Source organism: Cavia porcellus, unplaced genomic scaffold (assembly GCF_034190915.1).
Source record: "Cavia porcellus strain 051 isolate PalLab524CR breed Dunkin Hartley unplaced genomic scaffold, mCavPor4.1 scaffold_27, whole genome shotgun sequence".
NCBI lineage: Eukaryota > Metazoa > Chordata > Mammalia > Rodentia > Caviidae > Cavia > Cavia porcellus.
In genome coordinates, this window is record NW_026947510.1 from 15,749,097 (window position 1) to 15,763,747 (window position 14,651).

General features: G+C 38.0%; 1 protein-coding gene across 1 annotated transcript in view; it reads right to left on the minus strand.

Moving 5' to 3' along the window:
• Nucleotides 1-2,253: 2,253 nt before the first annotated feature.
• LOC134473446 (uncharacterized) overlaps nt 2,254-14,651 on the minus strand; it is a 35,800-nt gene continuing 23,402 nt past the window's right edge. The window contains exons 3-5 of the mRNA XM_063237591.1: nt 10,125-10,313; nt 5,219-5,357; nt 2,254-2,742 (exon numbers count right to left, since the gene is read on the minus strand). Of these exons, the coding sequence (XP_063093661.1) occupies nt 5,271-5,357; nt 10,125-10,313 (276 nt within the window). The 3' untranslated portion in view covers nt 2,254-2,742; nt 5,219-5,270. The remainder of the gene's footprint in view (nt 2,743-5,218; nt 5,358-10,124; nt 10,314-14,651) is intronic.

Here is a 14,651-nt window from a genome sequence, read left to right on the forward strand (position 1 = left end):
TTTTATTTTAAAAATAGTAAAATCCAACAAAACAAAACAGCAAAACCAATCAAAATGAAGCAGCAAAATTGGTACAGAACTTCAAAGCAGGATACTATGAAAACAATAGCTAACATAGTATATCTTGTTATCTTCTCAATAGTTGTCCGTTCCAACAGGTATAGCAAAGTCAAAAGCAAAACAAAATATTGGGTAAAGCAAAACGATTAATCAGAACAAAGCAAAACAGAACAATATTAGATTTCAAAGACAAGATAGAAGGTAATCCCCCATATTTGCTATACTGCATATTGTCATCCTTCCAAGAGATGCTTGGACCGCTGGCTCCAGGCCTGCAAAATCAACTAGATAATGCTGAGTCTCTGGAGGCACTGATTTTTCTCTTCCTGGAACCTGGGCTTGCCCAGCTTACCAGAAAGCCTGGCTGGTTGGCTTCTTCACTCTGAGATATTTCTTAATGTAGAGTACTTTTAAGAAGCATAAAGCCTTACTTTCCAAAAAGTCTATTTTTTTAAATGGTACTGGGCGTTGAACCCAAGGCTTTTGGGTTGAGCTGTGTTCCCAGTCCTTTTTTTAATCTTTTAATTTGAGACAGTGTCTCTTGCTAAGCGACCAGCTTGCCTATGTTCAGCTTCAATGTGTGATCCTCCTGTCTCAGCCTCTGAATACTGGGATAACAGGCATGCCATGCCATGCCATACCTGGTGAAAGGTCTAATTTTTTAAATAGACTTTATTAATTGAAAAGTTTGTTTAAAAAATAAAACATCTTTTTTCATTTGTGTTAGAGCAAAACTAATGTCTCTCACTGATACTCTGACACTTTCATTGCTGGTTTAAATTGTGTCAATTCCAGTGCTCTGTGCAGACAAACTCTTCTCACTGTCCCTTGTCCTCTGCAGGCTATTTAAAGTTCAGCTATGCTAGGGCCTATCACTCACATGAACAACTTTTCTAAGACTTCAGGTCAGGGAAATCAGCGACCTGGCCAGGTTACTTGCTGGGGGAGCAAGGGATGTGACTGGTCCCTGAAGAGGCAGGGGAATCTGGGTTCTGGTCAGAAGTCTGTTAGGTGGTAAGGGTGTGAATATCTGCTCACCTCACTCAAAATATGCTTTCAAAATAACCTGAATTGGCGCATGTAACAGCTGTACACATACCTGAGGTGATTTATGATAAGTCTGATTGCCAATGACAAGTTACACATTATGGCCAGCAATTGTGCGGTACCCCCAGGTCTCACACCTTAAGATAAGTGGAATTTAAACCAGGTGATTGATGATGAAGAAAAACTACACTTCCTGCCCTCATGGAGTTTTCTAACATAAACACATTTGCTCAGATCCAGGGAGGGGCTATAGACACAAGACACCGATCACAAAGCAGGCATATTTAATTTAGCACGTAAAAACAAAGGACAACCTCACATTCACAGGACATTGATCTGTTTTTCTAACCCTTTTCTCTCATAGAAGACCCTCTCCCTTAAAGAATAAAAGGTTTGATTGTTTCTAAACTTGATTGGAGTATCTGCTTTTAACATAAACCCGACCTGCAATTCTTGGGTAAGGCCATCTCCAAAATGTCAAGTTTAGAAACTAACCTTTAAGAGAATGAAGAATTTTCTTTTGTTTTCAAAGAGCCAACCCTTTTATTAAGATAGGTACTAAGGAATTACTGAGGCTTGTTTTGCTACAAAATTCCCTGTTTAGAAGGGGTTGCTTTGTAGCTATTGTGTTTTTTTTTTTTTTTTCAGAATTTAAAAGAACCAAATGAATGCTTTTGTTTAAAAGAGTTTGGATTTTTAAAATTACATTTCCATGTACTTATTTTTCTAGAAATACGTTAATTTTTTTTAAGAGACTGAGTGGTCACAAGCTTAGACACCTTCAGTGACATTACTTAGAGGGAAAGTAGATCTTATGTTTTTGTAAGTCTCAATAAATAAACATTTACATTAGACAATATATGAATTAAAAGATAAAAGCAAAAGTAGCACTTCAGCTCCCACAACCCAGAAAAAAACTGTAATTAACAAATAATAATTCCAAATAGCTTCCTATCCTGTATAGCTAGAAGAAAAATTGGAAAGTACTCAGGATATACATGAAGTTTTTTGTTTTGATCTTTAAAATGGTTTGCTTCCTTCATAGAGGACAGTTTTAATTTTTTTATTTCAGAGAGTTTAGGAAAACACTTCCTCAGTGATTAGTTTAGGGACCAATATAACAGTTCCTTTGATTAATGATTGACATGTTTTCTATAGATTTTATTTTTTTATCAAACTGCCAACATCATTTTTCATAAAGATTAACATTTTGATTCTTATATTTCTGTAAAAGTAGAAAAGACGCAGACTAGTCTAAACAACTTTGATAAAGGAACAAAATTAGAGCTCCAACCCTCCCCAATCCCACAACTTATCATAGTTACACCAATCATGACAAAATGGCATTGATATCACGATAGACAAATCACCACAGTATCAGTATAAAGTCCCAAAATAGATACCCACATAACAGACAATTGATTTCTGGCAAAGATGCAAAAATTAAGTGGAGAAAAGGTTGTACCCTCAATAAATATATTGGAACAACCAGATATCCACATGCAAAAACCCCAAACCCTACAGCACATCAAAAATTTCTTAAGACATCCAAAAGTCAACTCAGTATGGCTTACAGTGGGTTAGTTAAAGTAAAGGCAGGTGTGGCCTGAGTTGTTGCTTGGCTGAAGTCATTCTCTGTGGGACAAAATACATGTTTTTCCTTAAACTAATGAAACAATATGATGCTTATATTTATTTCACTAATCTATGGATTTTAAACAGTGATAGATCAAAAGAATTAATACATCATTACTGTAAGATGCTTTCATATAGATATTTATGCATTTTTAAAAGCCTCTAATTTTTGTGTGCATGGAATTTATGGTAATGCATGCTTGCTAAAATTTATGTTAAAATATAAAATGTACACATTTATTCAAAACATTTCTGGTTATAAAGGAGTCCAACTCTGAGAACTATTGTATTTGAGCACTTCATTTTCCACAGTTCCATAGTTTAAGTCATACAAATGTCATTTAAGGGTTAAAATGAATGTCATTAGTTTCCCTTTTTAAAAAAAATTTTACTAATGCTCCAGTATGATTTTTCTTCAGAGAGGACTCCAGGGACAAACTACATCCTGGCAAGTACACAGCAGAAATGGGCGACTAGGTTGAGAGAGGTTCAGGGGGCCTGGCTGGCTTAGGTAGAGAAGGTATATGATGGTGTTCAATCTCTTCCAGGTCCTAGGCCTTAGTTTTCTGAAGTATCATCGTGTAGTATGGAAGAGAGCAGACAAGAACTAAAGAGACCCACATTGTAATCCTGAAACTACAGCACCTTGAGCCAGTGGCCTTTGGCAGGTTACTAATAGCACCAGGTGAATAGGACCCCAAGGTTAAGTGAGGGTGAGCGAGCCCAGGCTTGGCATGTATTTAAGCAATGCCACCACTACCCTTATCCAATGCTCTGTGTAAATAGAAGGTGCCCAGTCCTCAAGACTCTATCTGGCAGAAATTACTGTAATAGACTTAGTTTATTAAATCAAGACACTTTACTGCCATCTGCTGGAAAATACTTTATATATATGCAAATTCATGACATCTACTATGTAAACAGCGCCACCCAAGAAGTGCTGATGTGCTTGTACAGTACACAACCTACACAGCTGTGCTTATAAGTGCTCAATAAATTGTATTTACTATTCTCCTTATTACTTTTGTAAAAATGTGATTTGGAATAGAAATCTAGACGAACAGTGCTATTACATAAAGAGACTTATTTAGAAAAAAGACAAAGTTCCTCAATAAAAAGTCAGCCTTCTGTTACAAAGCCTGAAAAACATTTATATTCCTCACTTCCCACTTCCTCCACTGCAAAGTATATTTTACAATAAAACCTGCAATTTAAGTTAGTGGAGATACTAATTAAACTATTACTCTTGCATTTATAAACACTAAATGTAAGACCAAATTAGGGGACATAAAATAAAACATGTTTTGGAAAAACCCATGTAGCTTTTCATCTTGATTTTAAAGATTGGACCAGAAATATTGTACTAATAATGTACCATATGGAACATACATTATTCTAAAACGGCAGATCTCTGGAAAACAACTCTGTTGGGTTGTGCTCAATTTTCTTTCTCAGAATCTATGCTGAGATCCATGACAGGTGACCCTTTTGTTTAGCTACACAGTTCTAGCCAGATAACTTCAGTACTTTCTTGCACATAAAAGGAAAGGCTTGGCTCACTGTCATACCTAGCAATACAATCACTAAGAAGACTAACAGTTTTGATAATGGGATACTGGATAAGGAGAGTTTTTGATAATGAGACCACTCTCCCAGGATACAGGATTTACTACCCTGGTAAATAACTTAGGTTCTATGATGGCTTTTGGAAGCTTGGAGGAAGTAAAGCCCATAGTAAGTGAAACGGAAATACCACAACAGCCATGGCAGACTGAAAAAGGTATTGGATAGCTCAGAAAGGTGGACATGTACTTGGTAGTTGTTTCCACAGCACTTCAGAATATTCTTTCCTTTTTTAGGAAAAAACCCCTTTTATTAGGTGCCAGAGCTTGGCAGCAGGTCTAGATACTAGAAAGAAGCCCTACCATGTCACAGAGCCTACCCTACATAATTGGAGGAATTGAGGGGGAAAGTTACTGGGAATACAGTAGAACTGGAACATAGCCTCCTAGGATTCTGAAGGCAGATCCTTATCATCTGTAGTAAGCAATTAGATACCCACCATTCAAAAAGACCTTATAGATTTCTATGTTCTGATTGAGACAAAGTATCTCACCAGGGAACATCAAATGACTGCAGTCAGAGAAGTCTATCATGACCTGATTCTATCCAACATACTAGGTCATAAAGCTGGTGGGTCTGGCGGCAAGCCATCATAAAGTGGAAGTGGCAGACACTGGGCATGAACAGAGTCAGAGGACACAAATAAGCTGCACTAGGGGCTGGGGATTTAGCTTACCGGCATAAGCACCTGCCTTGCAAGCAGACAGTTGTCAGTTCGATCCCTGGTACCCATAAAAAGTTAAAAAAAAAAAAAAAATAAGCTGCACTAGTTGCTGTCCCAGATCTGCCTGTCCTTCACTACTACTACACTGGCATTCACAATTGTGGTGCTCACAACAATCTCAGTTCATACCTGTGTCTGCGTGGGGTGTCCCTTTTGGCCAGCTTATGGGGGAGGGGAAAGGTCAACCTTCTTTCACAGGTAACTTGACCCGCACAAGAATGTAAGCCAACAATGGATACTGCTGCACCATAACCTTACTTGGAGTGACCTGAAAGACAGATGAGAGGAAAGGCTTGAAATGAGTAGTTTCTGGTGATGTAGACAGTCATCCACATTATGTGGAAAGAAAGGTAAGAATATATTCACACTCATGGATAGTGGTAAATACAGTGGTAGCTGGGTCAGGGGCTTCGAAAGACTAGTATGGACTTTCTGTCGCATATTAATACCTTTGAAGCTGTCTACTACCAAAAAGGCACTAAATAATGTTCATGACTGAGCCATGTATGTCAGCCAACCTCTCATTGAGATGCTGCAGTACTATATAATGGGCATTTGAATAGAGTAGCCATATGGCAGGAATGAGATCTCTTAATGGCCCCAACAGCATGGTCTTCCATTCACCAAGGCTGATCTCCAGCTACTGCTGCTACTAAATAACTAAACTGTCAGTGGCAAAGACCAATGGTGACTTCCCAATATATCACCATTCCTGAAAGAGTCCAAACAAGCATTTGGTAGTCAGTTGACTCCAGTGAATTCCTTCCATCCTGAAAGAAGCAGAGATTCATCTTAACTGGAATTGCTGTATATTCTGGGTATGAATTTGCCTTTACTGTCCACAGAATCTCAGCTTGTACTTCTACCCAAGGACTTTAGTATGCCTATCCACTGACAGATCCCATTCAACACTGCCTTATCACATATTTTTCCATTCTTCTGATTCTAGCTTCGAGATTAATCTCTACAGGTTGAGATGTCACCCTAAATCAGTGACCATATGGTGCTATGTCCCAAACTAAATACCTGATTTAAAAACACGGAGAGGAGGGGGAGTAGGAGGAATTAGCTGTGGAATGCTTACTGTCATTCCTAGTGGTACATTTGGAGGACTTGTGCTTCTTTTACCCAAAACCTGACATTTTGAGGGTCAAAAGGTCTTGGTTTCCAGAAGGGTAACACTTCATCAGTGGACACAGGCATCTATTGTACATTACAGTACAGCTTTCACCCAGTTACTTCAGTCTCAGTACTAGTATTGGTCATTGATCCTGATCATCAGGGAGCAGGGCTCTTACAGAATGCAAAAAAGGAAGAACATTTGATCCACAGATGATCCACAGGGATACCTCTTGATGCTGCATGCCTAGTTTCAACATTAAATAGATAAGACAGAATCCATATTGGGAACAGTCATAGAAACCATGGATATGTTTGTCTGATTCACCCCAGTAGGGAATCTGCCTAGACCAGCACGGCTGCCAGTTGAGGTTGAAGCAATTTTGGAATGATGGAAAAAGCAGATGAAAAATCAATTACTTCAGGCTTGAGAGCCATTGCACTTGCAGGAATTATAGTTTTCCCACTAACCTAAGTATCCTGGGTAACAAAAGAGTTCTAGAATTGCTGGGCATTGAGTAAACTTACTATAAGAAGTAAGTAGATTTGAGCAATACAAAGAGTGAACTATAATTCTAGTACTTCTAGTATTCTAGTACTTCATCCATATCTCCTCTTCAGGGTCAAGGGATTCATCCATTTTTATATACTTATGAAGCAAATTCAATCCTCAACTTGTAACAAAAATGAGTCTTAATAATTTGCTAAATCTTTAAAATTTTTAACTCATTAATTTGAATTTAAAAATTTAAGAACATCTAGGCAATTAGTTCAAATTAGAATCCAGCCAAACCAGAACATCAGATTTTCTCAGCTCTAAGCACAAATTTCCAGACATTTTGCATATATAGTCTGGGTAGACCCTCTGTGGCCTTAGCAGCCCTTGCTTGTCTTCCCTTAGGGAGCTTAGCTGCGAAGAGTCTTCCAAACTGTGCTCTTATCTGAGGTTAGAAAAACAGCTAGAATTAAAAAAAAAAAAATATATATATATATATATATATATATATACAGTTATCCATTTGGTTCAGAAGGGAAAGGGAGCATCATTTATTTTTCAATAAGTAATACCCTCCAAGTCACAGCCCAAAGGTGTCACTTGGCTATAGTTAATATCAGAGCCATCTTAGTCCCTAGCTGATGGAGTCTAATGAATACTAAACAGAGAGAGCTTAACCTTCTTAACAATGACATAGTTTCACTTTTCATGCAGAATTTTCAGGTTTCTCATCCAAAAGGAGGGGAGCTTAAAATCCAGTGTTACATGAAAAGTTATCCTCAGAAGCCATTAGATTGTTGCTCTCACATAGTGATTCAGAAGTAATTACTAAATGAAGGAGGTCACAGAAAACTTAAGACAACCCTCCAACCCCCTGAACTCAGTATGCTAGACAAGTCTTCCACCTTTAAAGCACATCCCCTGCCCTAGGCAAAGACACTTTCAAAATGTAGCTTGCCCAAGCAAGCATAGGTCCTTTTAAATTCTATTCTGTTGGAGCTGCTGCCACTTTGTCTGTTTAAACTGGTTCTGACAGCCACAGCTACTCAGCTGAGGTTAGCAGTATCTAAAACAGTTTTTAATAAAAGGGATCAGTTTAAAAGAAATGACCCACATCATAGGATGATTTTCAGAGTTTACTCAGGCCATTCAGAATCTTTGAGAAATTTTAGGTTTACATCTAAGGCGGTGATTGCTGAGCCTTTGGAGTTGGTACCTGAATCACTAATGGCAGTCCTTTGGAAGAATTAGTGCATTTTAGCCTCACAGATTCCAGAAACTGCCCTCTGCCTGCTCTCCTGGTGAGAGGCTTGGTCAGCTTCTCCTTGGAGTTCAGGAGATGCTCAAGTACTCTTCCAGTAAATGTATACTTTTGATTAGGTTCTCCCCATCCGGTTTCTGTATTTGAAAACTTAAGAAAACCATTTTGATCTCAGTGGTGGGGAAGAGGAGGAGGCCTGAGTACAGATTTTAAAGACAATTACCTTTCTGCTCAGTCACCTGTAGGTGAGAGACTACCAAGCAGTGGCCTGGGGCTCAGCAGAAGGCTGCTAAGGGCTGTACTGAGTGAGGCTGGTTTCTAAATATCCATTTCAAAGCAACCAAATGCTCTCTCTTTCCACTCTTCTCTACTTAGGGAAACTTCCTACAGTTCTTGCTCCAATCATTTACACTTCTTTGTTTTGTGTCTCTGCCTTGGCTATCTAAGGTGCCAAATAATTGGCCATTAAGAGGGCCAGAGTCTTCTCTTTGATTGCAAGATATTTCTGTGAATTATTAGCCTTTTATTGAGCCGGAAGAAGAAACTCAAATGATGACTTAATCTTTGCCTCTTTTTCCCATTTTTCCCAAGGACTCCATTGTGAGAATTTTGGAGATAAATCCTACTTGTATTCAAGCTATTCATTTAATGAATTGATTGGATGCTTCTGGGAAGGAAAGTTTAAGTTAGGAAAGGGAAAAGAGTTGTGAATTTAAGAAAAACTATAGCAAATCTATGTAAGGGGAGGGAAAGAAAAGAGGATCTTTATTTGCAGTGTGTCTTACTGACAGTTAAACATAGTGGTTTGTTCTGTTTTCTGCCACTTGAGGGTTATTTAATTAAATTCATGACCTAGGATGCTAACCAGCCCCACATCTAAAATAATTGCTTCTCTGTTGGTGAGATGTAAAGCCAGGATTGATTTCCCCCTGGCCAATAGCTCTCCTTTCTGACTCATGAATGGCATCTCCACTCCCTTCCACACGCAATTTGATCTCTGTATTTGATTCTTATTTAGTAGTACACTTTGCTAAACAGATGTCTGAGTAATTAAAATCCCACATGGGCACACTTGTCAGTGAGTTACATCTATTTAATAATCAGCTTAAAAACTTTTCACCCTTGCTTTTTTTCCCAGTCCTGGTGTCATATGTCACCAGTCTCTAGTAGGTATTAAAATATGAGTTCAAAACTCCTGACTCCTGCATTTGGTGAGCTGTTTTTTTCATTTTCTGACAGCATTTCCTTTGCAAGTTCCCTGATCTCTTTTTCCTTCATCTCACCTAGATTTTTCACCAGTATTCAAATTTTCATTGGATGAATCATCAGATATTTCCTTCGTGCCAGCACCAGCAATTTTTTAAAAAAGGACTCAGAAAAATGAATTAAGAACTCTTTTCATTTTTTTTTTGCCTGAGGCATAGCTAACATATTTCTGTCTGAACAATTCTTCAATTTTTTAAAACAAACTATTTGAGATCAAACATTAGGAATTTGTTTGGTTCCTACAGGTCAATGATGGATTTTGATGGTAGAGAATTAGAGAAAGAATGCGTGTTTGGAGCAGGCAAAGGAAATCAGGAAGGGTTCATTTCTTGGAGTCTGCTCACTTTGAAAAAGGAGTTAGATGGCAACTTACAGTAGTGTTTATACTAAAGAGATAGTGTCCTTATGATAATTCTTATGACACTGATGCTGAATAAAATGAGGATATTCTTATAATTTATAGTAGGTAAACAAATTTTCCTTATACAGGTAGCCGACATGTAAGTCCCAAAGAACTAAACATTTCGAAATATAGAAAATAAGCATTTGTTCTGATACCTATAAAATTAGATAAAATTAATTGAGTGCAGGTGATAATCTTATCGAAAAAAGAGTTATTTTCCTTTTAAACAGATGGTGTTTTAATCCATTTAAATCATTTCATGAAAGTTTTTTAGGCATGCATATTTCTTGTGAGTTTTCTTTGTACTCACAATATTTCAGAATTTTAAAATGTGACAAAAATCAAGCAGCAATTTCAGAGGTTTGTTAGGTCTGAGAAGGGGAAGAAGAGGGGGAAGGAGTGGAGAAGGAAGGAAGGAAGGAGTGGAGTAGGGAAGGAGTAGATTGGCCGGCAGTGGCTGCAAAGATAAGAAGTATAAAATATAAGTAACCTTTATTTTGGGAATGTGGGGAGAGACACCCCCATCCCGGCCCTTGGGGCGCAGCATCTCCACCCCGGGACCGGGGGTCTCTCTCTGGAACACACTCTCCCTTGAACACGTGGAGTGAGGCACATAAGTATCCTCAGTCTGGGGTGTTTTAGCCAGGACAACCTCACTGGTGAATGCACGTATGTTAGACTGAAAAAAACAAAGAGACAAGATGTTATGAGGAGACATGGCACTGTCATATTTATGGACCCAAGTGAGGTAGAGGGAAAGGTGTCTTTGATTTAAACCTGTTATTTTATCAGGATGACCCTAACATCAGCGTCTACCTGGGCATCAACCTTCATCCCGTCGACTCCCCTAGACCCCAATACAGCACCCTCAGCTAGCAGGAAGTAGTTACAGAGAGAAATCTTCGCCCCTTTTCCTAATAATCATAAGACGGGATATGAAAGGGTTGCAGGCCCAGACTGGACACTTTAACCAGGAAAAGCCTCAGCCAAATTAAGGAGCTCCTGCCTCCCCTGCCCCTTAGAGATTTACCTGTAACCCTATACCCCTGCGCTTAGTAACCTACCTCTGGCGCCAAACGTGTGCCAATGGGCTACCTGTGCATCCCTAATACAACCTAGGTTCCACCCCAGACTGAGGATACTTATGTGCCTCACTCCATGTGTTCAGGAAAAGAGAGTGAGTGTTCCAGAGAGAGATCGCCAGCCCTGGGGTGGAGATGCTGCGCCCCGGGGGCCGGGGGGGGTCCTCTCCCCACATTCTCGAAATAAAGGTTACTTATATTTTATACTTCTTATTTTTGCAGCCACCGCCGGCCACTCCACTCCACTCCTTCCACTCCTTCCTTCCTTCTCCATCCCCCCTTTCTCTTTCCCCACTCCACTCCTTCCCCATCACCCCCTTCTCAGACCTAACAAGGTTAACTAATGTTGTTTTAGTTCTATGTAAGGAAATCCTAGAAGCATTTATTTAAACTTTATTACCACGATTGTATTTTAAACCTAAGTGAAAATCCTTTTGCTCAAAGGAAACTTCATTTTGGTGGTTAGTCTTCTAGTCTTATTATTTAAACTAACAAGGGGCATGTAAATAAAGAGACATAAATTAACAAGATTTTTGAATAAACAGTGATACTGAATGGGAGCTAGTATTACAAAAAGGCAGATTCCAAAATAATGGGAATGCTGTGCATGTGATTTAACTGTTTATTATCTAGCTAGCATCATTGTGAATCTCAATGGACTCATTTATTTTTGCTGTTCTTAGGATGACCTCTATTTTCTGGTCCTTACTTCTTTCCTCTCTATGAAGCTTGTGTTTAATCGATTTAGAAGTTGAGGGTACTTCTTTCTCTGATCCAAGCTTTCTAAACTTTGTTTTCCAACCAGTTAATCCATATCACAAATCTATCCATACTTTGGGCTCAGTTTCTTTCAGATTACTAAAAAATAAAGTAAAACAAAGACTTCCAAACCCCATTTCTGGCTTCCCATTGCCTTAGTGTAAATTAGAGAGATTATTCCCTAACCTCTTCAAAAAATTGTGAGGGTCACATGAGTTCCTGTGCATGAGAGGGCTTTGTGCAGGGTCTGAGAGCCACACATGGCCAATGAGCGCTGGCTCTGGCCCCAGCTGCCTTCCTGGCTGCTGCTTCCATTTTCTAGTTGTATGAACATCAGCACATTACTTTTCTGTGTAATGGAGATCATCTAAGTACCTAAATGCTGGGGCTGTTGGGTGATGGTTACTTAGTTTAATCATGAAGATTATGGAATATGGAATGAGAACATGCTAGCAACAGTCTGGATCCCCAGAGAGGGACCTCATTTCCTCGGGTCCAGATACTTTTCTCAGACTCCCACTCTCTGGCATGAGGCCACGGAGACCTCTTCCCATTTGGGCCCTGTGCAGAGTTAAGCTGTGTCCCTGGAGGGTGGCCCCTGACAGCGAGGGTGGTGCATCCTGGCTGTGCATACATGGTCTTCTGAGGCTTAGCAGGCCCTTTTAACAGTTACCTCTCTTTTTGTAAATGGTACTCACTCTGCATGGCTTCTCTGTTAATGATTTTAGTTCAAGTGACTTGTTTATTTTTTAGTTTGCTGTCTTGCATGCTTAAAGCCATAAATTAAATCCTTTCTAGATTGGAAAATGGGAATAGTAACTACTCTGGGGTTCAAGCATTCAAAATCCAAGTGTTCCTTATACAAAGGGAATGAGGTGGGAACAAGCCAAATAACTTGCAAGCAACACCTAAGCATTCTAAAAATGGGATGACTCTTTCAGATGAAACCTCTTCACAGTGATTTGCTCTGAGTTGACACTCATGATACAGTGATGCTGGTGCTGCCCAAAACATGGTCCAGTCTATTCCTTCAAAAGAATTGTTAAAGGCATTTTGAAAGGTGTTAATATTAGTTCTTTCATGTTACGATATTCATCTTCCTCTCTGTAATTTATAATTTCTGACATATAGATGTTCTAAAGGATTATGCATATAAATCTGTGATTTCTTCCATTATTTTGTGATTAGTTCTTTTCTATGCAAAAATCACTTAATTACTACCTTTTGTTTTTTCAGTTTCATTTCTACTTTAACTGGAATGTATTTCAGCCTATGGTATGAAACAAGTATTTAATCTAATTTTTTCTCTTATCCATGTCCTCCCTATTAGTAATTCATTCACTTGTATATTGAATTTTCTTTTAGGGTATGCATTCTGAAATGTTAATCTACTGTATTTGTCAATCTTTCCTCAGTATTTCAGTATCATTGTAATTATTATGGGTTTATAATATGTTTAATATCTCTGTTATTACTCTTTTTCAAACCTCTTTGGTTAGTCTTTGTTTTTTCTTCAGACAGAAATTATTTTTTTCAGCTTAAAAATACTCATTGTAATTTTAGTTAAAATTACAAAACATGAATAGATATATCTGAGAGCATATTTCTTAATATATTCAAACCTTTTTTGCATTATTTTTATCTTTTTTCTTATAGATCTCATTCAGTCCCTGTGTGAACAGTATATTTTTAAAAAATTATTTTTCCCAATAGTCAATTGGTTGATCAGTGAAAAAGTTCTTGATTTTTTTCCCTCTGGTACTGAGGGTTGAATGCAGAGCCTTGTGCATGGTAGGTAAGCACCTGACCACTGAGCTACATTTCCAGGCTTTTTATATTGTTTTGAGATGGGGTCTCAATAAGTTGCCCAGACTGGCCTCCAGCTTGCAATCCTTGTACCTCAGGTGGGCTTGCAGGCTTGAGACATCACAGTCAGTCAATTTATTAAATTTTAAAAATTAAGTTAATTGGTACATTTTAGGTATATGTAATGATCACGTCCATTATAGGGAACTTGTACCTGTACATGATATAACTTGATTTTTTTCCCATTGCCTTACCCCTTCCTTCTACCTCTCTTTCCCTCATTTACAAAAGCTTTGTTTGCATTTTTTCCTTTTTTCCTATTTTTTTCATTTCCCTTCCTTCCTTTCCCCCTTCCCTCTCTCTAGATTTCCTTCCCATTTAAACATTTTCTACCTATTTCACAAGTGAAATCAGACACACATGTAAATACCACATTGTTTCTCTGGTGTAAGAAACCAAAGTGTCAATAAGGACCAAATTGTATAACAGACATTGTGAAACTTGATTTTTAATAGTTATTTTACACTAGATTTTCAATCAAATCTGTAAAGTTTTTAGACAAAAGTATTGTCTGAAAATAAAGATATTCTCATTGCTTTGTAATATTCTACTTATTATTTCACTTTTTTTGGTCCTAGTAACAGAATTATTTCAGCATACTTTTTAAATAATAGTCATGATAGCACGCACCTTTATACCTGATTCTAGTGAGAAGTCAGGTATAGTCATACCATTAAACACAGAAATATGTTTAAAGTATAGAAATTCAAAAATACATATAAAAGTAGGTTGAATAAGGGCTGGGGATTTAGCTCAGCAGCATAAGGGCCTGCCTTGCAAGCATGCAGTTGTGAGTTCGAGCCCCGGTACCAAAAAAAAAAAAAAAAAGTAGGTTGAATAAACTGTTATGTATTCATCGCCTTTTTGCATACACTTTCAGTGGAATTATAATCTAGCCCTTTGGATACCAATTTGGAAATACCTACCCAAATATCAATCTGCAATTCCTTTAGTAGATATTAATTCTAATAGACAGGGAAAGACATTTAATGATGTTCACTGTAACAATCTAGTATTTTTTAGTTTCAGAAAACTAGAAAATAATCCAGCTGGTCACCTATAGATGGGTGACATATTATGATACCTAACCTTTGTCAAAAATTTTGGTAGATCTGTAATGTGTTGATGTGGGAAGAATCCAAGTTTTTTATGAAATAAAAAAGCAACTACAGGACAATATGTATAATATAATTTCATTATCTTTTTCAAGGGGGAAAAACGTGCATGGAAAATTTCTGAAAGGACAAGTAAGAAACTGCTAATAGAAGTTATTCCTGGTAAGAGTGAATCAGAAGTGGTGATGAGATATT